Source organism: Panthera pardus, unplaced genomic scaffold (genome assembly GCF_024362965.1).
Source record: "Panthera pardus isolate Hobbes unplaced genomic scaffold, ASM2436296v1 HiC_scaffold_2, whole genome shotgun sequence".
NCBI classification, from domain to species: Eukaryota; Metazoa; Chordata; class Mammalia; order Carnivora; family Felidae; genus Panthera; species Panthera pardus.
The window spans coordinates 31,331,025-31,355,199 of NW_026526765.1; the positions used below are offsets into that span (position 1 = coordinate 31,331,025).

Below are 24,175 nucleotides of genomic sequence, written 5' to 3' on the forward strand. Positions count from 1 at the left end.
AACAGTCTAACAGATATTATTACTTTACCATGTCCTCAACAATGCTAGACTCTTAAAACACTTGAATTTCATTTACTACCCTCACCTTTCACTTTACTGTTGTTTTTCTACCGATGTTTCAAGCCCCATAACACATCACGGTTATTTTTACTTTCAGTTAATATTTAGTCAATATCAATTTATATTTGCCAACAATTTCACCTTTTCCATTATGCTTCATCTCAGTGTTATCTTAACAGGATATTCTTCCTTCTGTCTAAAGAATCCTCAGTTTGTTGTTGACTTGTTTTATTGGGTGTTTTTATTTACTTAATTTTTAGCCAAGGTTGCTGGTAACAGATTCTTTAAAATTTGTTTACATGGAAATTTTTTTTTCACTTTATTTTTTGGAGGATTATCTTCCTGGATTTATAGATTTATGGGTTAGCTGCTATTTTCTTAAAAGCTTCAAGATGGTTTCTATTATCCCTATTGAAAAGTCTGTTATCAGTCTTACTATTGGCTCTTTTGAAGATTTTTTTTCTCTTTGTTTTTCAGCAATCTTAGTGTTCAGGTGTGGTTTTCTCTGTATCTATCCTGCTTAGGAAAACAGAAATTCCCAAATCTCTGGTTTGATATATTTTAATTAGTTTTAGAAAATTTTGTACATGATCTCTTCAAAATTACTTATTGCCCAATTCCCTCTCTTCTCTTTCTGGTAATTCAAATGTCAGATCCTTTGGTGTATACTGCAAATCTCTAAAACCTGTTTTCTATTTTCTCCATTCTCTTATCTCAGTGCTTTGGCTAGATATTTTCTATTTATCTATCTTCTGATCCAGCCTATCTGATCTTCTACCACACCCGTCTATTGAGTTCTTAATTTTTAGACACTGTTTTACCATTCTTGAATCTTCATCTAACTTTACACATATCAATAATAAAAAAAAAAAAAATCTTCATTTTCACCTATTCTCTCCATATTTCCTCTATTTCCTTGACATGTAAATAATAATTTAAATATTTGAATTGCTTATTATATAAATGTATGTGAATGATGTAGATTGCCTGTAGATCCGTTTCTACTATGTTCTTCCTTTCATTGTAGTCATGCAGTCCTGTCTCTTGATATACCCTGTAATCTTTGTATATAAAAACTTGTACAGACTCCTGATAATATCTTTGTCTACAGAGGGTTTATCCTCTTTGTTAGGTCACTGGACAATACTAAGTACAGAAAAGTTGCTGCTCTGGTAAGTTTCAATCTACCTCTGGTTTTCCCTTTTCCTCCCCACTCCCCAGGTCTTAACTGAAACCTATTTTCAACTGAAACCTAAGTTTCAACTGAAACTTATTTATTGTTGAGGGAATTAGTCCCAAGAGGATGACATACCTATTTCTGTCTTACAAAAACACTACAAGCTCCATCCTTATTTTCAAATATTCTTTTGCTTTAGATTTTTAGGTTTCCCATCTCAGATAGTCCCAGGATTCAACAAATGTACTGAGACAAGAATCTCCTTCTAGTAGATTGCCCCTAGGTCTCCACCAAAAGTCTGTGCTGTTTTTTCTGCTGAGTACTCCTGGGCCTAAGGTCTGCGTCCCTAGCTCTCTGCCCACACTCTAAAGTAGCCAGTGGGACGCCTGGGTGGCGCAGTCGGTTAAGCGTCCGACTTCAGCCAGGTCACGATCTCGCGGTCCGTGAGTTCGAGCCCCTCGTCAGGCTCTGGGCTGATGGCTCGGAGCCTGGAGCCTGTTTCCGATTCTGTGTCTCCCTCTCTCTCTGCCCCTCCCCCGTTCATGCTCTGTCTCTCTCTGTCCCAAAAATAAATAAAAAACGTTGAAAAAAAAAAATTAAAAAAAATAAATAAATAAATAAAGTAGCCAGTATCTCCTGGCAAAAGTTGTTGGAGAAGTAAACTCACCTCCACAAGTTTCTCCCTTCTCCAAAGCTTTGGCTCCTATATTTCTTTCTGACTGAGCAGTTTCCTGCTATACCTTCTTCAAACAGGCTTTCCTTGTTTTCATTAAGAACACTGATCTAATACTAACTACTTCCCTCCCACCTGGATGGTATATACCACTTTAGTCTGAGTTTTGAAAACTGACTTTTACCTAAAAGTTACATAGAAGTTTCTCAAGTTATTTGGAGGACCTAACTGAAATGAATTCAAGAGATTGATCATTTAATTAACACTGAAGAAACAGAAGGGATTCCAAGTGCTATTATTCTTCCTCAGTATGAAGTTATGAACATCTTAACCATACAGAATAAACCAACCAAAGTGGTGGCCATCACATCGGTCTCTGTGAAAGGAATGGACCCAAGAACGTATTTTAAAAGGCACAAAACTGTAGAAATAAAAAGCTAATCCTATCTTATTGGTAGGCTCCTTATAAAATTTCCTATCCAGTTTCTTCTTTAGAAGGAAAAAAAAAAAAGGCAAAAAAGAAATGTTCCAAATAGAAGAAGGAAGAGAATAGGAATAGAGTAGCTATAAGATAACGCAATATTTTCATAGCAGGGAAGGACACTACACAAATGATCACTTTGTGTGGTAAGGAAATGCTGTGTAAATAAGCAAATAGGCAAAACAAGCTGAAAAGTTTTTGTTCACAGGTCTTTATCCAAAATGTTTATGTTATAAAATCCTCAAAATTCTGAAATATGACGAACAAAGAAGCTACAGACTTTCAAACGGCATGAAATTTTGTTATTTTTATTGCATTTTGTTGCAATGTTAAAAGTACTAAAAAATGGGAGGATGAGGACATCTTTATACATAGATATAGATTTAAAATACAATGTAAGATTTCCTAAGCTTTGAGACAAAAGAGAGGAAAATTTATATATCTCTAAAAAGCCAACTGTATACCTAAAAGTTAAATGACATATTCGTCAAAAATATTTGTAAAACTATGATAAGCAAAAGGTTAAGGGCTTGTATTGGTTTGCTAGGGCTGCTATAACAAATACCACAGACCAGGTGGCTCAAACACAGAAACTTACTTACTCATGATTCTGGAGGCAAGAACATCAATGTATCTTGACAGATTCTTTGTTTTGAGGTCCTATCTCCTTGGTTCTCTCTGTCTTCATATGGTTGTTCCTCTGTGTATATCTTTGTACTAATCTCCTTGTTTTATCAGGACACTGGTCATATTGCACTGCGGATCACCCATATTACCTAATTTTACCTCAACTGCCTCTTTAAGGGCCGTATCTCCAAATGCATAAACATTTTGAGGTACTGAGGGTGAAGGTTTCAACGAATTTTGGGAATACATAATTCCGCCCTTAACATTCTATCCTCACATAGCAAAGTAATATAAGCAGGCTCTTATAATGTGAAAGGCCTAAACAAGTTGGGGAAAGATCACTGAGAAGAGGCCAAGAAAAAGTAGAAAGAATTTAATAACATGACGTATTTCCTGTTTCCTAAATTCTGAACCAAATACACTGAAAAGTGCCATTTGAAACAAAGTTTACCAAACTAGCAAGAAATTCCTTTTTAACATGGTTATTCCAAATAAGATAATACACTGTCGGCATTATAAACTGAAATTATAAACCGAAAACATTTTGTAAAATAAATTGGAAAAATGCAGGGCACTTGGGTGGCTCAGTTGGTTGAGAATACGACTCAAATTCCACTCAGATCATGATCTCAAGGTTTGTGGGCTCATGTCAGGCTCTGCCCTAATGGCCTGTTTGGGATTCTCTTTCTCCCTCTCTCTCTGACCCTCCCCTGCTCCTGCATGCTCTCTCGTGCATGCTCACTCTCTCAAAAAATAAACAAATAAGTGAACATTTTTTAAAAATTGGAAAAATGTACTATGGTCAGGATCTGCTTTTGGTGATTTATATGAACAAACTAATCTAAAATGTAAAGTGGTTCAAGCATAAGAGGCTCATGACATTATTTACAATGGTAAAGAACTAGAAACAAAATGTTCATAAAGGAGGAAACTTACACAACCTATTAATATTATATAATATTTAAACATAAGGAAAAACATGCATAATGTACCCTGGTAAGATGGAAAAAATTCTAAAAGATGTATTTTTTTTTAAGATACATATTTAAAAAGTCTATACCATCAATATTTTAACACCAAAAATGAAAATGCAATCATAGGTAATTTATTTTCCTCTCTGCTTTTCTGTATTTTAGAAATGTTAATATATATTGAATATGTAGTATATAACCTAGGGATGGTTAACTATATAAAGAATTCATGAATAGGAACAGAAATAACATTTATTGACTATTAATCTTGTTAACCCTAGAAAATAATATTTTTGTAAATGAAGACAAATGAGGCTTGAAGATAGTAGGTAATATGACTTCCCAAGGCCAAAAAACTATTAAGTGGTAAAGCCAGAAATCTGACCAAGCCAGTCGGGGTCCAGAGTCCACCGTGAAAAATGTTACTACAATTTTGTATTAAAATTAGTTACACAGGGACAAAGGAGGAGGGGAGATTGGATATAAAAAATAAAGAAATAACTGAATATTACCATCTTTATTTCATATCTCCAGCCTCAAAAATAGTATGACTCTAAAGTCTGGAGAACTGTACTCTGGTCATAAACGCGTAAAACAAGTGAAATTAACTATTATTTTTTCCAAAACAGCTAACTAAAAACACACATAAAAACTGCCCATTTCAGCAAAAAACATGAATAGACACTTCTCTAAAGAAGACATCCGGATGGCCAACAGGCACATGAAAAGATGTTCAACGTCGCTCCTTATCAGAGAAATACAAATCAAAACCACACTCAGATATCACCTCACGCCAGTCAGAGTGGCCAAAATGAACAAATCAGGAGACTATAGATGCTGGAGAGGATGTGGAGAAACGGGAACCCTCTTGCACTGTTGGTGGGAATGCAAATTGGTGCAGCCACTCTGGAAAACAGTGTGGAGGTTCCTCAGAAAATTAAAAATAGACCTACCCTATGACCCAGCAGTAGCACTGCTAGGAATTTACCCAAGGGATACAGGAGTACTGATGCATAGGGGCACTTGTACCCCAATGTTTATAGCAGCACTCTCAATAATAGCCAAATTATGGAAAGAGCCTAAATGTCCATCAACTGATGAATGGATAAAGAAATTGTGGTTTATATACACAATGGAATACTACGTGGCAATGAGAAAGAATGAAATATGGCCTTTTGTAGCAACGTGGATGGAACTGGAGAGTGTGATGCTAAGTGAAATAAGCCATGCAGAGAAAGACAGATACCATATGGTTTCACTCTTATGTGGATCCTGAGAAACTTAACAGAAACCCATGGGGGAGGGGAAGAAAAAAAAAAAAAAAAGAGGTTGGAGTGGGAGAGAGCCAAAGCATAAGAGACTGTTAACAACTGAGAACAAACTGAGGGTTGATGGGAGGTGGGAGGGAGGGGAGGGTGGGGGATGGGTATTGAGGAGGGCACCTTTTGGGATGAGAGCACTGGGTGTTGTATGGAAACCAATTTGACAATAAATTTCATATATTGAAAAAAAAAAAAAACTGCCCATTTCAAAGGATTGAAACACACATAAAAACTACACTTAACACTATTAAACATAAATTAGTATTTGAGATTTCCATGTATTTGAGATTACTAGCATTGTCACTGTATGGTACCATACATTATTTAAAAAAAAAAAAAACCAACAACTGCTTATCATAGTATTATGCTCACTTAAACCTTGGACATATTCCAACTCAAACAATAGAAAAATGAAGCTTACAAGTTGTTTATATCAACATATATAAAATATTGTTTTTAAAATGGGAAAAATGTTATACTTTCTTAAACTGATTTGTTTATCTCAATTCCTAAAAAGGCAGTAATTCCATTTTTTTTCTGCTACAGTACCAATGGATGTTAACAATACAAAATACTTTGAAATCCTAGAAATAAAGTAAACAAAGTCTTGTCAAGGGTTGGTAGAGTACTTAAGTAGCTTAAGTATGTACTTGGTTCTCATTTTTTGTACTATCTTCTTCACACTTGCCAGGTATCCTTGTAGAAAACTATAGATTCAGAGAAACGCAATTCCCAAATTACTCACCTTTTAGACACAAAATATATGACTGTCCATCATTTAACATCTGTTAGAGTTAGCAGTTTTGATGGAAAATTAAAAAAAAAAAACCTCTCAAAGTTATTATTATGATCTCCAAAAACCACAATTTGAAAAGTATTTTGAAAGGACTATCATTTTCTGCTATCTAGTATCACTGCAAGATAAAAATTTCAACTGCAAGAAACATTTCTTTTTCTTTTCTTTTTTTTTTTTAACTGCAAGACATACTTCTGAGAAAAATGTCCACTCAGTTGGAAACTGGAATATCACAAGTAAAAACTAAAAAGAACAATTTATAACAAAACAGCATATTTGTCATTTTCAGTGCCTAATTCCCAAAGATAGTAATAAATGTTAGGGTGATGCTTTCAATGTGGTTAATTCATGTTTTTGTTTCCAGAATTATAGAAGAGGATCTTCTTAATTAGTCTTAAATGAAAATATCCTTTTTGAATTAGAATTATCCCAAGTAAAGACTAAGCTTTCTATATGTAAATAATTCACATAAGAATAAGAAATCACAGAAGACACTGGTAAGATTTCTGAATTTTTAATTACCAGAAAAAAAATAGTTTCACTTCCCATCACCAAGAGTTCACCTATTAGAAGTTTCAAAATATTAGGAATAAACTATTCTAGTATAAAATTCTTATAGTGACTGACTCACTACTTTACTAATAATCTCCTAATTTAAATAACCAAACCCTAAAGTACAAATTAAACCCCTTAAGTCTTACTCTAGGAATAGGCCAAAACCAGCAAGAAGAACCCTAAACTGGTGCGTTTAAACAATGAGAATCTTACCCTGCTTCAACAACTGATTGAATTACTAATTAATCTTCTGTCATTAAGTAGTAGTTTGTCCACTACTATCTTAGCCATTTCTGGTAATTTCTTGTCTCCTGTATAAGTTATTAAAATGTAACACTGCCTTCTCTATCACGTAAGTGTGTTAAGAATAAAATCATGAATTATGCTTAGAAATCACTGAAGACCTTTCAAAATATAAGAATCCGTATCCTAACAGATACTGATGCAAAATGCAAAATTATTAGACATCACACTTTTCACTGGGTTTCTGTTGCTCCCATCCCATGTGTTTTTATGACTATCGGTTACAATGCCTAGCTGAATGTGACCAAAATGAGAGAACGTATAGAAGACAATAAGAGAGGGCTACCCTCTCCTTTTAGGAGAGCTGTAAAGATGATGTATCTTAGCCAAATGGAAGGTGTTTCAGAATGAAGCTAACTTTAAAAAAAAAAGAGAGCTGTGAAATGGGAAAGACAGAATGCAATTAACATTTTCTCAGCCCTTGAATTGTTTTGTTTGAAATTAGGACACAACATTTGGTTTTCCTCATCATGAGAGCAAATAACTTTTTTTTAACTCTAGCTCTGTTGAATTAAGTTTGTTGAATTTGTTTCTTATAAGGCTTTCTTATAAAAACTGAGTTATCCAAAAGGAGCAATCAACAATATTATATTCTGACAAAGGTAAAATAGAAGTCTAAACTACCTCTAGGTAATTAAAATATCTGAGATGCTTATTAAAAGTACAATTTTTAAAAAAGATAATGATCAATTAAAACAGGGCAGTTAAATGCTATGTTATTCCCATTTTACTCATATTGCTCTGAAGGTTAAATGAATAGTTCTCCCAAATAAGCAACAGATTGAGTAATCCAAACTTTAAAAAATATACATGTATATATCATCACAGATAAGATTTCCACATCATGGTCTTTTCTGAGTGCCTTTTTTTTTTTTTTTTTTTCCTTAGAGAGAGAGTGCATGCATGAGCAAGGGAGAGGGGTTAGGGGGAGAGACAAAGAGATAATCTTAAGCAGGCTCCATGCTCAGCGTGGAGCCCAATGCAGGGCTCAATCTCATGACCCTGGGATCGAGACCCAAGTCAAAATTAGTCAGACACTCAAGTGACTGAGCCACCCAGACACCCACAGAACGCACTGTAAAAGCAGGTTTTAAAATAAGAAATACAAAGGCTTTGGCTAAGTAATCACACTTCAAAAATTCTATTCAGCACAAGGAAGTACACAAGTGTTACTATACATGATTTAAAATAGCAAAAAGGGAAAATATTTTTTAATGATGAAATGATTAAATTATGGTATATGTATGTATGTATGTGTATGAATATACATATTTGTATACATATACATATATTTTGTGACTATATCTACACATATATATACCTACACACATACATGCAGTTATAAAAACGTAGTAGATCTATATTTATAAAAAGGAAAGGATTCTATGATATATTGGAAAGTAGAAAAAAGCAAACTATAAATCAACATATATCATGATCTTATTTAAAAAAAAAACCTTTGTGCATACATATATAATAAGTGGTAAATAAACTGAGCACTATATTAAACACAACTTTTTGTTTCACTCATTTAATTCTCACAACTCAATGAAATACACACACACACACACACACACACACACACACACACACACAATCATATCAGAGAAGGGTAAATACTTCCTAGTGGTTACCTCTAGAGAATGGCATTTTTGTCACAGTGGTGAGGAAGATGGGAAGGGTATCTGAGAGAAGACTTTCACTTTTTACCATATATTGTTCTGTGCTGTTTTAATTTTTTATATTTAGCTTATACTATTTTTGAAGTTTTTTTTAAAAACAGTACCAAATAAAGACTCCTTTGGAACTTTCAATATGAATAGGAGATGAAATATAGGAAAAGAGAACTTTTAGAATGTAAAGACCTGAAATAGTTTCATCTTTAAACAGGTCTTTAGATTATAAGCATGTTGTCAGTTTTAAAAATAGGATACTGAGATTATATTCATCAGCAGTCTGTTATACACACTACTTTATCTAGTGCAATGATGTCAGAAGGCAAGCATGGGTGTGTGACATTCACATGGTTACAGGATCACATCACTAGCACCCTCTCTTCATGCCTTAAAAGGAAGTTTATTTCTGCAGATGAGGTCTACTCTCTAAAAGATTTTAGCCCCACTGATCTACTAAATTAAGTTAATCCTAACAGCAAGCTTCTACTTCATAACAAAACAACTAGTAGTACGACAAAAACTCATATTTAAAATGCAAAATCTTCTCAATGTAATATAAAACCTTTAATTAAACACTTGTTACATACCAGGCTTTGGAGTAAAAATGAAGAGTAGAAAAATAAATACTACATGTGATTTGTGCTTAAGAAACTCAGTTTAATAAGACAGTAACCCACAACAAATAATAACAAGAGAACAGATAAAATTTAGTAGACACACATAATCTGTTATGGGAACACAGAGAAGGGGGACCAACCAACTCCTAACTAGTCTAAGTGGCATCATAATTATTTTTCTTATTTACTTATTCTATAAAGATATTCATACAGATTTCTCAGAATTTCTAACCATACAAGGAAATGAACTTACAGATTTTACAGAAATACCAGCTATGTAAATGTTTACAAACTTAGCTCTCCAACAAAATGGAATTCAAAGGCATATTATATTATGATTAAATTTACAGTAAGCATTTATTTTGCACAGGGTGCTTGAAGAAATTTTATAATAAAATCTACAGCCATTTATTTACAGTGGTGGTTCTTAACCAGGGGCAATTCTGTTCCCAAGGAAATATTTGGCAGTGTCTGGAGACATTTTTGTTTGTCACAACTGGTGGAGGTGTGCTACTGGCATCCAGGGGATAGAAGCAGGGATGCTGTTAAACATACTACAATGAAGAAGACAGCCTCCCAAAACAAATAATTATCTGGCCCAATATGTCGGAATTACTGAGGTCAAAAAAATCCTGTTACAGTAACAGCTTACCAATCTGCAATTTGTGAACTCTTAAGCAGACTCATGTCCTTAGAGTCAGCCAAGAAAAACAAAAACAAAAAACAAAAAAACAACTATAAAAATGGCAAAAAATACAAAAGCAAACAAAAACAAAGGCACTACCTGTTACGAAGTACATATTGTGTGCCAGGCATTGTACTGAGACCTTGCCTCTTTACCTGAGTAAAGAAATCGGCCTGAGACTGCCTTGCTAGTTAGGGTCAGAGCTAGGCTGTAAGTCTCTATTTGATCTAAAGCTCATGTTTTTCCCATTGTTATCATAGGGCAGAAAACTGATTTTATCAAGTCCAGTGTTCATGGACTTTACTAATGGGAGAGTCCCTCAGACCCCAACTCAAGGTTTAGTGCCTCATATTGTAGACAAATTCTAGTAAGTCGGGTTTTCTGGTTTTAAATCCATAAATAATTTATAATAGCAAATAGAAGGTTGCTATAAGCTAGCACAAGGGCCAGACGGAAATGTGAAAATTACAAAGAGAGGATATAGCAAAACAAAAAACAAGAATACAAGAAGCCCCCAAGCCTAGGGCCTTTATTAAGGAGATAAATCATTCTGTTATCTACAGTGGTACAATGGGGGAAGAGACAGGGAAAGAAGAGAGAAATGAGGGAAAGAGACAGAGGGAAGGGGGTAGAGAAAGGTGAAGAGAGAGGTGACAAAGGGGAAGAAGGGAAGAAGGAAAGAAAGAGAACAGAGAAGGAGAGAGTGAAGGGAAGACGGGGGAAAAGAGAGTGGGAGAACACATATCAAGGAAAGACCAAGTAAAGAAAACAACTTAGTGAAATACTGTGGGTAAAATTCAAAGATACAGAAACAGTGAAATGGAAAAGGGAAGAAGGGAGAGGGCAAGTGACCTTAACCCAGAGAACCTGAGATTGAGACAGAAATAAATGGAAAATAGAGAAAGGAAAAAGGTGTCCAACAGATTCCTAAAATTAATGCTTTTAATTTTACTACTATTCCAAAAAGCCTATATATGTACTGTCCATTATGGTTAGTATTTACTAGCCACAGGTTGCTATGAGCACTGTAAATGTGGCTAGTCTGAATTAAGATGTACTACATGAATAATATACATATTTGATTTCAAATATTTAGTATAAAAATATTAATAAACATTTCATCATTAATGTTTTATACTAATTATATCAAATGCAATAATCTGGATGTACTGGATTAAAGAAAATGTATTGTTAAAAATAATTTTGCATGCTTCTTTTTCCTTTTTTAGTGTGGTACTAGAAAATTTTAAATTATATTTGTGGTTTGCATTATACTTCTACTGGATGATGTGCTCTAGATTTTTAATATTGCCTTAAGATCCATACTAGTGCCAGAGTGAAAAAAAAAGAAATCACTGCCATCCTTACATCCATTCCCAACTTTCAGAATCCCAGCTGGCAAAAGATGTGGAACTACGTATCAAGATGTCAACCTGATTATGACAGGAACCATGAGTTCAAACAGGACATAAATCTATATTAAATTTGTTTTAAATGGTTAAATCTAGGCAAATGGTTAAGATTTATTCAAGATGAGTGAAGAATGTGAGATAAAACTGGGAAATTTAATAGAAGGGAGTGAAACCAGGAGATACCATTACAATCTTGAAAGAACTTTGGGTCTAAAAGACTTGACATTAGCTGATGAGCACACTGAAGAATGCATTTGAGTATTTTCATTACATTCATTAAAAAATGAAAACATACCTACGGATATTTTGGAAAACTCTTTCTCAAGCACTTATTCAATGTTTTTGGAAGTTGCTTTAAAAATATTACTTTCTGGGGTGCCTGAGTGGCTCAGTCAGTGAAGCATCCGACTCTTGATTTTCAGCCCAGGTCACGATCACGGTTCGTGAGTTCACATGCTGCATCGGGCTCCGTGCAGACAGTGCGGAGCCTGCTTGGGATATTCTCTCTCTCTCTCTCAAAAATAAATAAACAGGGGCACCTGGGAGGCTCAGTTGGTTAAGCATCCAACTTTGGCTCAGGTCACGATCTCGTGGTTCATGAGTTCAAGCCCCGCATCGGGCTCCATGCTGACAGCTCGGAGCCTAGAGCCCACTTCGGATTCTGTGTCTCCCTCTCTCTCTGCTCCTCCCCTGCTTGCTTGCACTCTGTTTCTCACTCTCTCTCAAAAATAAATAAACATTAAAAAAAAATTTTTAAATACATAAATAAACAAATTAACTTTCTTGTCCCTCATATAATTTTCTCATGTTATATAAAAATACGTGCCAGGGGCGCCTGGGTGGCTCAGCTGGTTAAGCTGCTGACTTTGGCTCATGTCATGGTCTCGCAGTCTGTGAGTTTGAGCCCCGCATCGGGTTCTGTGCTGACCGCTCAGAGCCTGGAGCCTGTTTCAGATTCTGTGTCTTCCTCTCTCTCTGCCCCTCCTCTACTCACGCTGTCTCTGTCTCTCAAAAATGAATGTTACAAAAAAATAATAAAAAAAAAAATACATGCCAGAATATTCCAAACTTCACAAAAGAAAAATTAACATGTATGTACTTACTTCTCTAACTATGAAAAAAAATCCACTCTATATAGAGCATTATTTCACATCACCATACTGAAAAAACAATTTTGGTACGCAGTGACTATATTTTATCCGTTTATACCTGTGAAATAAAGTCCAAGCCATATCCAATTATTAATTAAACATTTTGGAAAGATTAAAACAGTGCCACTCAAACTTTAATGTACACACAATTTATTTGAGAATCTTTCTTAAAATGGAGATTCTGGTTCATTAGGTCTAGGGTGGAGCTAAGCAGTACGTTTCAAACAAGCTTCAAGGTGATGCCAGTGCTGCTGGTCTGTGGGTCACACTTTGAGTAGTACGGGGCTAAAATATATAATTATTCCCAAATTTAAAATGTAGCAGAACAATGTATATTTAGTAAACTAAAAAAAAATAGTAATTTTTCCCAAAGGAACCATTCTGTTTCCTATTTATGGCATCACCTCAAATAACAGGCATTTTAGTGTTTCCAAGAGTTGGTTGTCCAGAATTGCTTCAAAAACCTACCGTCTATCAAAGTCAAGAATTCTTGGATTCTAACAAAGATCAAGTCAGTATTTATTTGGGATGAGGGCCCCTATGTTTATCCTAGGCTCTAACTGAGATCCAGAAAATGGACATAGAATATCAGGGAAAAGAGAGAGGAAGTTTTATTATTTCTCTAGAAATTATGGTGTGTGCACACACACACACACACGCACACACACACACACACACACACACACACATACTTATTAACTATAAACATTTATCATATATTATCACATAAAAATGAGTTATTATTAAAAAGGCAAAAGAAACACATGTGAAAAATCCTGAAGACTGGAAGATGGACTTCTTAGTGACTGTTTTCTTTATTCTTTTCTGAACCTACCAAATTTTCTACAAGCAGCACATAATACTTCCATTATTCAAATACACTGTAATTAATAACACATAACAAAATCCATGAGCAGCAGCAGAGGAAAGCACTAATATTGGGTGATTCCCCAAGAATTTGTTAATGGTAGTTAAAAAGCATCGGAAGTAAGTATAAGGACCAGAATTTTAGATGATCATATTAATAAAGACTCAAGTTGCTTACCTTAGTAAAGTTATTCAGATGGCCTAGTTTTCTCATATTTGATACTCCTTGCAATTTGGCCACATTTTGGAGAATCTCCCTTAAGTTGTCAGAAGGTTCTAGAAGAAAAGATAAGAGAATTTAACATAATTTTAAAAGAGTATTTTCCCAACCAAACACATAAAACATGCAGTATTAAAATTCCGCAACTTTGGCTCTTGGCTTAAAGTCTTACTCTCTATCTCAAATCCATCTACTTAGATGACTTCAAAGTCCATGTGGATGACTCATTAAATGACCTTCATGCCTCTACTCCATTCATACCTACGGTCCAACTCTATGTATCTTCACCTGGAATTATTCATAACTACTAAATCTTAAATTTCAGCATCCCAACAATCACTTTTGGCTACAACATACAACAGACACCAAAAAAATACTGTCCTATTCGAATCAACCAAAAAACTGAACAAGATATATGAAACTACAGTTCTCAAAACATGGGACATCAGGAAGTAAAGAACAGTGATCCCTGAGAGATGAGAAACACACAAGTGTGCCCTACAATTGCCCCATCTTACTGTCTTAAGAAAGCTTCCAGGCCGGGGTGCATGGGTGGCTCAGTGGGTTAAGCATCCGGTCTTGATTTCAGCTCTGGTCAAGATCTTGCTGTTCATGAAGTTGAGCCCCATGCTGGGCTCTGCGCTGATGGTGTGGAGCCTGTTTGGGATTCCCTCTCTCCCTCTCTCTCTGCCTCTCCACTGCTCGTGCTCGCTTGCTCACTCTTTCTCTCTCTCAAAATAAACATTTAAAAAAAGTTTCCAGGCCTTGCTTCTGAGAGGAGAAATCCAGGCAAGTATTCTAAGCTTCAAAGACAGAGCTCAGAATCCAAGGAAACGAAAAAGAATTAGAAAACAGGGCCTGACACAGAGAGAAACTCTGAAGATCGGCAAAGGAACCCCTGAGGTAGTAGGTATAGCAGTGACTGGTGCATGTGTGTGAAGAAATTACTACTCAAAAGAATTAAAGGGAAAGGACCTTGCATGCACACAGGACAGGGAGCAGTGCCTGTTCCTAACAGCCAGACTGAGAATCTGTATGGTTCATGTGCAGTGGTTAGAAAAGTCTTGGCTATGTAGTAGGGAACAATCAGATAACAGACTAAACACTTCTTTTATCCCACATAACAAATCTTCAAAGCTAGACTTGAAAGAATTAAACTATTTCCAAATAATTAAACTGTCTCAAACCAAAACTCAAGATTTATAAGAATTAGAAAAAATATGAAGCACCTAACAAGGCAAAATTTACAAGGTTTAATAGTCAGTCAAAATTGATCAGACACTCAAAGAAGCAGGAAAATATGACCTATCATAGGCAGAAAAATTAATCAACACAAAATGACCCAGAACTGACAGAGATGTTAGAATTAGCAGAAAAGAACATTAAAACAATTTTTATAACTATAGTCTATATGTGCAAAAACTTAAGAAGCATGAAAGGTGTAAAAATCACTCAAATTGAATTTCTGAAGATGAAAAGTAAGTCTAAATGAAAATATGTTGGATGAGAATAAATACATAATAACTTATAGATGGCAAGAACTGCTAACTTGAAATTATCCAAAATGTAATACAGAGAAAAAAGAAACAAATGAAAGAACATCAGTGAACTGAAGGACTTCAAGTAACACAATTACAAAATATATAACTGGAGTCCTCAAGGAAAGAAATGGGGGATAGAAAAGTTATTTGAAGAAATAATGGGTGAAAACTTTCCAAATTTGATGAAAATAAGCCAATAAACTCAAGAAGTTCAACCAATCTCAAGCACAAAACAGGAAGAAAACTAGACCACAGCACATCATAATCATTGCTCAAAACCACTAGCAGAGAAAATCTTAAAAGGAACTAGATTAAAAAAGACAAGTTACATGGAGAGGAGCAAAAAAGACTTCTCATGGGAAACAAGGCAAATGAGAAGACAGTAGAGTAACATCTTCAAAATACTGGGGGGGGAAAATGCTTCAAATATGTAAAAAACATTTTTAGCTCACTTGCTTTACAAAAACAGGCAACGGCCAAATATGGCCCCATGGTTGGTAGTCCACCAACCAACTGGAATAGGGTGTCAATTTCCTCAGGTTGCTTGCTACAAGCTATTTTTCTATGAATATATTCACCATCCCATTTGTTTAAACAAAAGCACAATCTACAGAAGAAAAAAAAGAGCATCACGTCGCTGATTTTTAAGAGCCATTATGACTGCCTTTGAGATTTTTATCTGTTAACACAAAACCAAAGAACTATTTGTTTTGAATTACTGTTTTCCTCAGCAAATGAAACTGCATTGTCTTATTTTACATTTAGCTTGCATCTGCCTACTTTCCTCCATTCTGTTATACTGGGTGTTAGCCATGACAACCACAAATTGGTTAGTGCCAAACCACTAAGCACACTACAAATCCCAGCTATTTCCAAGCACTTTAAAATTGCTACATACGGAGATCATTCATTTGATTTTAGAGCATCTCCTACAAATTCTGGATGATACTTTTTTTTAAAATTCCAATATAATTCAATCTAATTTTAACTAGTTTAGTTTAAGTCTTTATAATTAGTGATTCTTTGAGGTTATCTTAAAAGTGGAATGAAAACAGCTCCCCACTGGGTAGAATCAGATCTACTAAAAAGAATTGCAGGCGACTGTGAATAAGTCAATGGTTAGTATTTAGTAGTATCTTTTCATTATTATAAATGGTACCTGGAGAGTTTAGGAAAAAATTGTAAGCCAATTGTATTAAAATGATTTAACTACATTTGAGAACTTTATACAAATATAATAACAACCCTCAAGGTAATTTAGAACCTACAGCAGTTTGCAAAATCAGAGTTAAGATCATTAAAGCCAGTGTGAAATTCACCTAATGGAAACATATAATCTAACCAGTTCACATCAATTTATAATTAGGTTTTCAGGCACCAAACAAAGCTTCACTGAAGTGACTATACAGTTACTACTATGTAATGAGCTGACAGGACCCACAGTTAAGACCATCAATCTGGAAAGATATGTTCTTCACAAAAGCTTGTGGATTTCTAATTATTACCTATTTTCTAGGTACAAACCGGAGACATTTTTCAAAAACCACAATCTTGCCACAAAAATAGAATCTCTTATCTGAGTTCATTCATTCAACAAATATTATTTAAACATCTATTACAGTCAAGTACTATTTTAGGTAGTGAAAATACATCAGTGAGGAAGAGTGATCCCTTTTTAATGAAAACTGACAACAGCAACAAAAAAAAATCTCCATGCACGCAATGTAAAAATTGACAGGTGGTGAGAAGTCAACACTGGATCAAATGTTTACCAAATGAATAATGATATAAATAATGATATAAAATGAACCTAACACACTAATAATATAGATATTACAGATCAAAATGAACTAGCCTTTCTCCTTCCTCACTGCTTTCTTTTACATAATTAATTCCCAGGAACCTCAACTGCAGACAACTTTCAAAGTTTCTTCATAACATATTTGCTGAAAAACAGAAGCTGTTTCCTCCCAGATACTATGCTACTTCCCAAACCAATTCAAAATAGTTTTGGGGCATTTCAGATGAAATACCATGTAATGTCATGTGCTAGAACATTCTCATAGAAAGATCAGGTTAGGGGCACCTGGGTGGCCCAGGTGGTTGAAGGTCTGTCCAACTCTTGATTTTCGCTCAGGTCGTGATCCCAGGGATTTGGGATCAAGCCCCCTGTCAGGCTGAGCGTGGAGCTTGCTTAAAATATTCTCTCTCTCTCTCTCTCTCTCTCTCTCTCTCTCTCTTTCTGTTTAACATATTCTCTCTCTCTTTCCCCCTCTGCCCCTCTCCCCAGCTCACTGCATCTCTCTCTTTAAAATTAGAAGGAGGAGGAGGAAGGGGAGGACAGGGAAGGGGAACGGGAAGGAAAAATATCAAGTTAAAGTTCCCCCCGGAGATTAAATGAGAAATCCCTGGTTTCTTCCTTACCTGCCAGATCAGGAATCTGCAAACTTTTTCTGTAAAGATCCAGACAGTATTTTAAACTTTGCAGGCCATAAAGTCTCTGTTGCAACTACTCAACTCTGCTGTTGTACCAAGAAAGCAATTGTAGAAAATACATGAATGAATGAATGTTTATTTCAATAAAGCGAACTTGGCTCACATAATTTGGTGCCGTAATTTGGCAACTCCTGTGCTAGATAGTCAGAACTTAACACTAGAAAGAATAATGAGCAAGCTGAGATCAATGTGTTGCTTTATTGGGGATTGGGGAAGATGGAGAAGAAGCAAAAAGAAATTTAAGGAGTTTACCTCTTTTTATTTATTCCTACTCCCACTTAATGTTTCCAATTTAACTTCTCCAAAACTACCTACTGATAACAGTGCTATGTGAGAAGTATAAAGAACAAATGAGATAATTTACTAGTATATTCCCAGAAGCCTTGATGTTTAGGAAACCCACAGCAGCGTAAGGGGGAAAAAAATGTGGCTAGCTGACTATGATGACAAACCATTCAAAAGCAAGGAAGCAAAACATTAAAAAAAAAAAAAAAAAAAAAAAAAAAAAAAATTCGTAGAATTACAGTGGCTCTTTTCCTCTTATTGTGTAACTGGTAAGTCTTATGAGTGTTCCTGACAAATCTCTCTGGAGGTAATGAAATGACTGCATTCAACTCTAAGTATCCAGCAATTTAGTATTATATAAACCCATATGCATAGAGATACATATATACAGAAAAACAATAATCAAATCTTTTACCTATATCTATATATCTACCGACATGTATATACACAATCATTCCCTTCTAGTTCAATTCTCCATACAGGTACACATGTGTGTACGTGCACAAACGTATATGTATTTATGTGTGAATAAACATGCATTTATTTTTAAATGTTTTCAATATTTACTTTGAAACATGCTGCAATAAACTTTATATACATATATCTTTACCTGTCAGTAAATACACAACATAAAACTGATTTTTAATTTAGGTTTGGGGCACCTGGGTGGCTCAGCTGGTTAAGTGTTGACTTGCTCAGATCACGATCTTGTGGTTGGTGGGTTTCAGCCCCACGTGGGGCTCTGCGCTGACAGCTGAGAGCCTGGAGCCTGCTTGGGATTCTGTGTCTCCCTCTCTCTCTCTGCCCCTCCACCCCCACCCCCCCCCACCCCCCGCTCACACTCTCTCTCCCTCTCAAAAAAATAAACACTAAAAAAATTTAAATAGGGGCGCCTGCGTGGCTCAGTTGGTTAAGCGTCCAACTTTGGCTCAGGTCATGATCTCACGGTCCGTGGGTTCAAGCCCCGCGTCGGGCTCTGTGCTGACAGCTCAGAGCCTAGAGCCTGCTTCAGATTCTGTGTCTCCCTCTCTCTCTACCCCTCTTCAGCTCACACTCTCTCTCTCTCTCTCTCAAAAACAAATAAACTTAAAAATAAATAAATAAACTTAAATTTAAAAATTTTAAATAAATTTAGGTTCAAATGCACAGTAAATTAATGACCAAAAACTACTGGCATCCAGCTATTTGGGAGTATTGTAAAGAACAACTATGGAATAAAAAAGAACTATATTCAACTCCAGTTTATTCACCTACAAACCATGTAGGCTAAATTACTTAATCTCATGGGCATCCATTTTTTCCTATGTATAGTGAAAATACTAATTACCTACCTTGAAAGCATTGTTACAAGAAGTGAGGTGCTTAGCAGTGTCTAGCCCATAACAAACACTTAAGAAACAGCAACTATAACTGAAAGTTACTATTTTTTCAGTAAAAACAATTTTTATGGGTCATACGAAAATTATGCAGTTAGCCCAAGCAAATGTTTAACTTGCACATTAGCGTGTCTAAATTAACGAACTTTTGTTTTATGTTTTAGAGCATTAATTTTATGATCCAAGATTTGCTCATTTTTAAAGTGGAAACTTATTTTATTTGCCTTCTTGAAAATATCAAACGGGGCGCCTGGGTGGCTCAATCGGTTGAGCAACCGACATCAGCTCAGGTCATGATCTCACGGTTTGTGAGTTCGAGCCCCACGTCGGGCTCTGTGCTGACAGCTCAGAGCCTGGAGCCTGCTTTTGATTCTGTGTCTCCCTCTCTCTCTGTCCCTCCCCCACTCATGCTCTATCTCTCTCTGTCTCAGAAATAAATAAACATTAAAAAAAATTATAAAAAAGAAAATATCAAACAGGAATTAGAAGTGGGAGCAGAGTAAAACAATACTCTCTGTGATTTATTTGTGAATACACATGAAAAATGCTAATAAGCAACTAGCTAGAAAAGTTAGGTGCATAAGAATTTAATATAACAAAATTAAACATGACTATATGAATCTTTTATGTACTTAATATCTTTATTATTATCTATGATTATTGAAAGCAGACATAATGATTGAAAATAATGGGAATTAGTATAGTTGGTATTACCTTTGCAAAAGCCAAGGGCAAGTCTGTCCCCCTCCACTAGGCAAGACACTGGGAGTATATCTTCTCACCCCTACCCACAGGTCCAAAAGTTGAGGAAGAACTGCTTCAAGTTCTCTAACATTTCCTGTAACTCTAACAATTATTAATATCAAAGAGATAGAATTTAGTAGGGAAAGGATATATTCTGCTAACAGCATCCTGGGAAAAGGACCTTCCTTTTACCTGTACTGCAGAAGAACTCAGAACTTCCCAAAAGAGCCTGTTTAACCTTTGGATACCTTTTCTTATACCAATGACAAAATATGCCCCTTCTGAACTTTCATCGTTTGTTCTGGTATAACCGTATGGAATGCAAAACAAGTACTACTGTCTTTCACATACTGAAAACAATCATATTTCCTCTCTGTAGCAGATAATAATCTCTTAATCACTGACATATTTTGAATATAAAAACTGTAGTAGAGATGTGCAAGGAAAATCTATCAATTACTACTGCCAATAAGTCAGTTTAATTATAATCTTAACTGTCAAGTTTATCATACTAAAAACTGAAAGTTTTCACTTAGGGCTATTTTAGAAGTATGATAGACACGAAGCACCTCTTGAAAGGGAATGATTTGGACAGAGGCAGGGCTACAGTGGTCAGCAAGATGACACTAGGTTTCTTTAGCCTGGCCTGGCCTTTGTCTACCCAACTTGGGGAAAAATCCTTCTCCCTCTCAAAGCCTGGCTCAGATGTATAAAGGTTTTCCCTAACCTAAAGCTCCCTTCTTTATGTTCCCATGACACATTCTTCATACCACTATTGCAGCAGTTACGGCAGCCTATCTATATCTGATCTGTCTGGCTTCCAATTTACACCTATTAGTTCTACTATAATTATCAATACCACCTCCTTTCACTCTGTAAAGGATCCTATGTTATATCATAAATGATATGATTACTGTAATTGTAAACTTCAACTATTGTTAATAGGATTTCCTTACAACTAGATCTGTCCTCTGTTTCTCTTTCCAAGAGAGTAGAATAGTTTTGCTGGGTTCTTGTTCCGGTGTCCTACTTGTATCATGATGGCAGGAAAAGCAAAGGTGGCTTCTGCTGTAACATTCTGAGATGGTCTTCCCAATGGCCCAGGGATTCAGATCTCTTTCCCTCCACTTCAATTCTGGATCGTCAAGTTACCTCACCTCACACTTTTCTCTTCCTATTTATTCAAAAATACATCTTCCTTTCTATAATTCCAAAAAGAATTGCTCATTTTGAATGATTTCAAGGGGAAAATATTTATATATTATTGAAGGAGAAGGGAGGTTCTTGTTGAAGGTTATCATTTCTACCATTGACTTGATAAATTAAATATGTGACATCTACCAGTTCACTGATGTGATTGGTTTATAATTTTAGGAACAAAAACCATGTTTTTGTTGGTTTCTTACATGTTTAATTGATTTATTACAAGCATGTTATAACTGTAAGATATAGGCCAGGATTGATTAAGGTATAGAACATGAAAAAGTCGGCTAGAAAGTGTCAAATGATTCATTTGAACAGAACTTCTATTAAGAGATATATGAATATATAATCTTAATAATTAGAATTATATATTCTACAGGCTTTATTTCAAATCACTTTGAATAAATTATAAATAAAATTAATATAAATCGCTTAAATTATTTTTAAGTTAAACTTTAAATAATAGACTATTCTTCCAAAAGTTCCCAAAGAAAAAAAATTCTAATATTAAGATTATATAATGGGAATAATATAGCAGGAGCACAGGCTTCTCCTTTAGATTACATTTAGCCATTTTATTACTTACATAATTAAAAATATAAATGTATTCCATAAAGCATAGCTTTGGCCTATCCTGGAAGTAGTTCTGTATGTAGATTTCTAAGTTTCATTCAATTGTACATTTCAGTGATCACTATATGCCATATACTGTGCCAACTGCTGGGTGAGGAATATTAATAAACATAAGATATGGTCTCAGCCCTAGAGACCAAAATTAAATGAGAAAATAAAGTAATATAACACAGAGGTTGGTAATAAATATTATGGGAACAAAAGAAGGGTGCCTGACAGACTTCACTAGACGGTGAGACAAGTGAGGACAGGAAACCTATCTTTTTCACACATGCAACCCTGGCCTCTGACACAATCCCAGACACATGGTGGGTTTTCAATAAACACTGGTTGAAAGAAAGACTGAAAAAGGCAGACGGATGGCAAAAAGTAGTATGTGAGGGGTGCCTGGGTGGCTCAGTCAGTTGGGCATCTGACTTCAGCTCAGGTCATGATCCCACAGTCCGTGAGTTCGAGCCCCGTGTCAGGCTCTGTGCTGACAGCTCAGAGCCTGGAGCCTGCTTCAGATTTTGTGTCTCCCTCTCTCTCTGCCCCTCCCCTGCTCATGCTCTGTCTGTCTCAAAAATAAATAAAAACATTAAAAAAAAATTTTTAAAGTAGTATGTAACAACATGGAAACATGAAGAAGTGCTATTTTCCTCAAGGAACAACAAGAAATTCTATACTCCCAGAAAACAAGATGATCGGGAAGAATAAGGGAAAGTGAAGATGCATTACAATGGCCTGTTGAAATATACTAAGAAACTTAGATACCTTTGGACAAAGGGTATTTACTAAGAAAAACACTTATGCAAGTAGATGGCATATCAGCTCTGTGTTTTAGAAAGACAACTTTGGGAAACAGACTGTAGGAAGGAGAAAGGCAAGTATAAACAGAGGTTACAAATTCTTCCATGCAAGAAACTTCATCAGTAATGAATCAGATGGTCAGAAAGGTAGAGGATTAGAGACAGGAGGAAAGGTAGAGGAAGGAGCTAAGAATAAATCCAGGTTTCTCAAGTGGGTAACCTAGAAAATCCTAGAGCAAGTGCAGATTTAGGGAATAATTTTTTTTACCATTTGTAGTAGTAAGTGTATGCACCAAAAACAAGCAACAACAACAAAAAATACCTCATAATGTTGTATGTTAAAATGATGAAGCAAAATAACTGGCTATTTGGCCTGCATACAAAAGAGACTTACAGGTCAATGGTTTTCAAACTTGTGTTCTAAGAAATACATGAGTTATTATAGGAAACACTGATTCCAGAGCCAAGTATGCCTAGAAAGGGACCCACAGTAATGTGCATTTACAAGAGGTATCCCAATGATCCTTATACACACTACAACATGCTAGAAAGACTGCCAGAATGTTATGTGACTCGATTCTGATACTTTTGGATTATTTGATCTGAACTCTAAGAGATAAAAAGCTACTTTATGAAATATGCTTCTGTATCATTTTCAAATAAGAATGTTACAATATGAAACAAACAACACCCCCCCAGACAAAACAAATTACTAATACATATAGAGAACATGCAATATCATACTAATATTTTTACATGAATAATCTCTTTTAATGTCCACTCCAATCAGATAAGGTAGGTTACTATTATAACATCTTCACGGTAAGAAATGAGTCTTAAAGAGACAGTAGTTGCCTCAAGTTACATAAATACCAGAACTGACAATAGAATTTGAACCTGGGGCGCCTGGGTGGCTCAGTCAGTTAAGTGTCCGACTTTGGCTCAGGTCATGATCTCGCAGTTCGTGAGTTCGAGCCCCGCGTCGGGCTCTGTGCTGACAGCTCAGAGCCTGGAGCCTGCTTCCGATTCTGTGTCTCCCTCTCTCTCTGACCCTCCCCTGTTCATGCTCTGTTTCTGTCTCAAAAATAAAAACGTTTAAAAAAAAAAAAAAAAAGAATTTGAACCTAAGCAATCTAATGTCTACCCTTATTCCACAGTATACATACAATCACTCTACAGTCATTATACTGCCTTTTATAGGATAATGTCTGTTCAGTATACGTAGCAGTTTGTAATTACACATTTATTTATCTGACTGATACTTATCTCCCCACACTCTAAGTCTGCTTTAGTTCACCACTGTGTCATCCGAATACCTAGAACAATGGTTGACACACTAGTAACCACTTTGAAAAAATTACTGAATATACTGTTCAGAAAAAAATTCATAAAAACTTTAAAATATACCAAGCTCTGTTTCTTGATCTATGTACTAGTTTCACAAGTGTGTCAATCTGTGAAAATTCACTGAGCAATACACACGTAATGTATCTATTCTCTCTCAGTATAATTTAAC

The 24,175-nt window shown here is 35.4% G+C and overlaps 1 protein-coding gene across 8 annotated transcripts in view; it reads right to left on the bottom strand.

The window, feature by feature from the left end:
* Positions 1 to 24,175, bottom strand: part of RICTOR (RPTOR independent companion of MTOR complex 2) — a 123,226-nt gene that overhangs the window by 69,052 nt on the left and 29,999 nt on the right. For 6 of the 8 annotated variants that reach the window (XM_019464212.2, XM_019464215.2, XM_019464210.2 and 3 more), the window contains one exon: positions 13,552 to 13,649. In XM_019464212.2, coding sequence (XP_019319757.1) covers positions 13,552 to 13,649 — 98 coding nt within the window. Of the gene's footprint in view, positions 1 to 13,551; positions 13,650 to 14,111; positions 14,781 to 17,558; positions 17,979 to 24,175 lie in introns of those variants that run through there. The other 2 variants (XM_053906944.1, XM_053906945.1) reach the window with 2 other exon arrangements.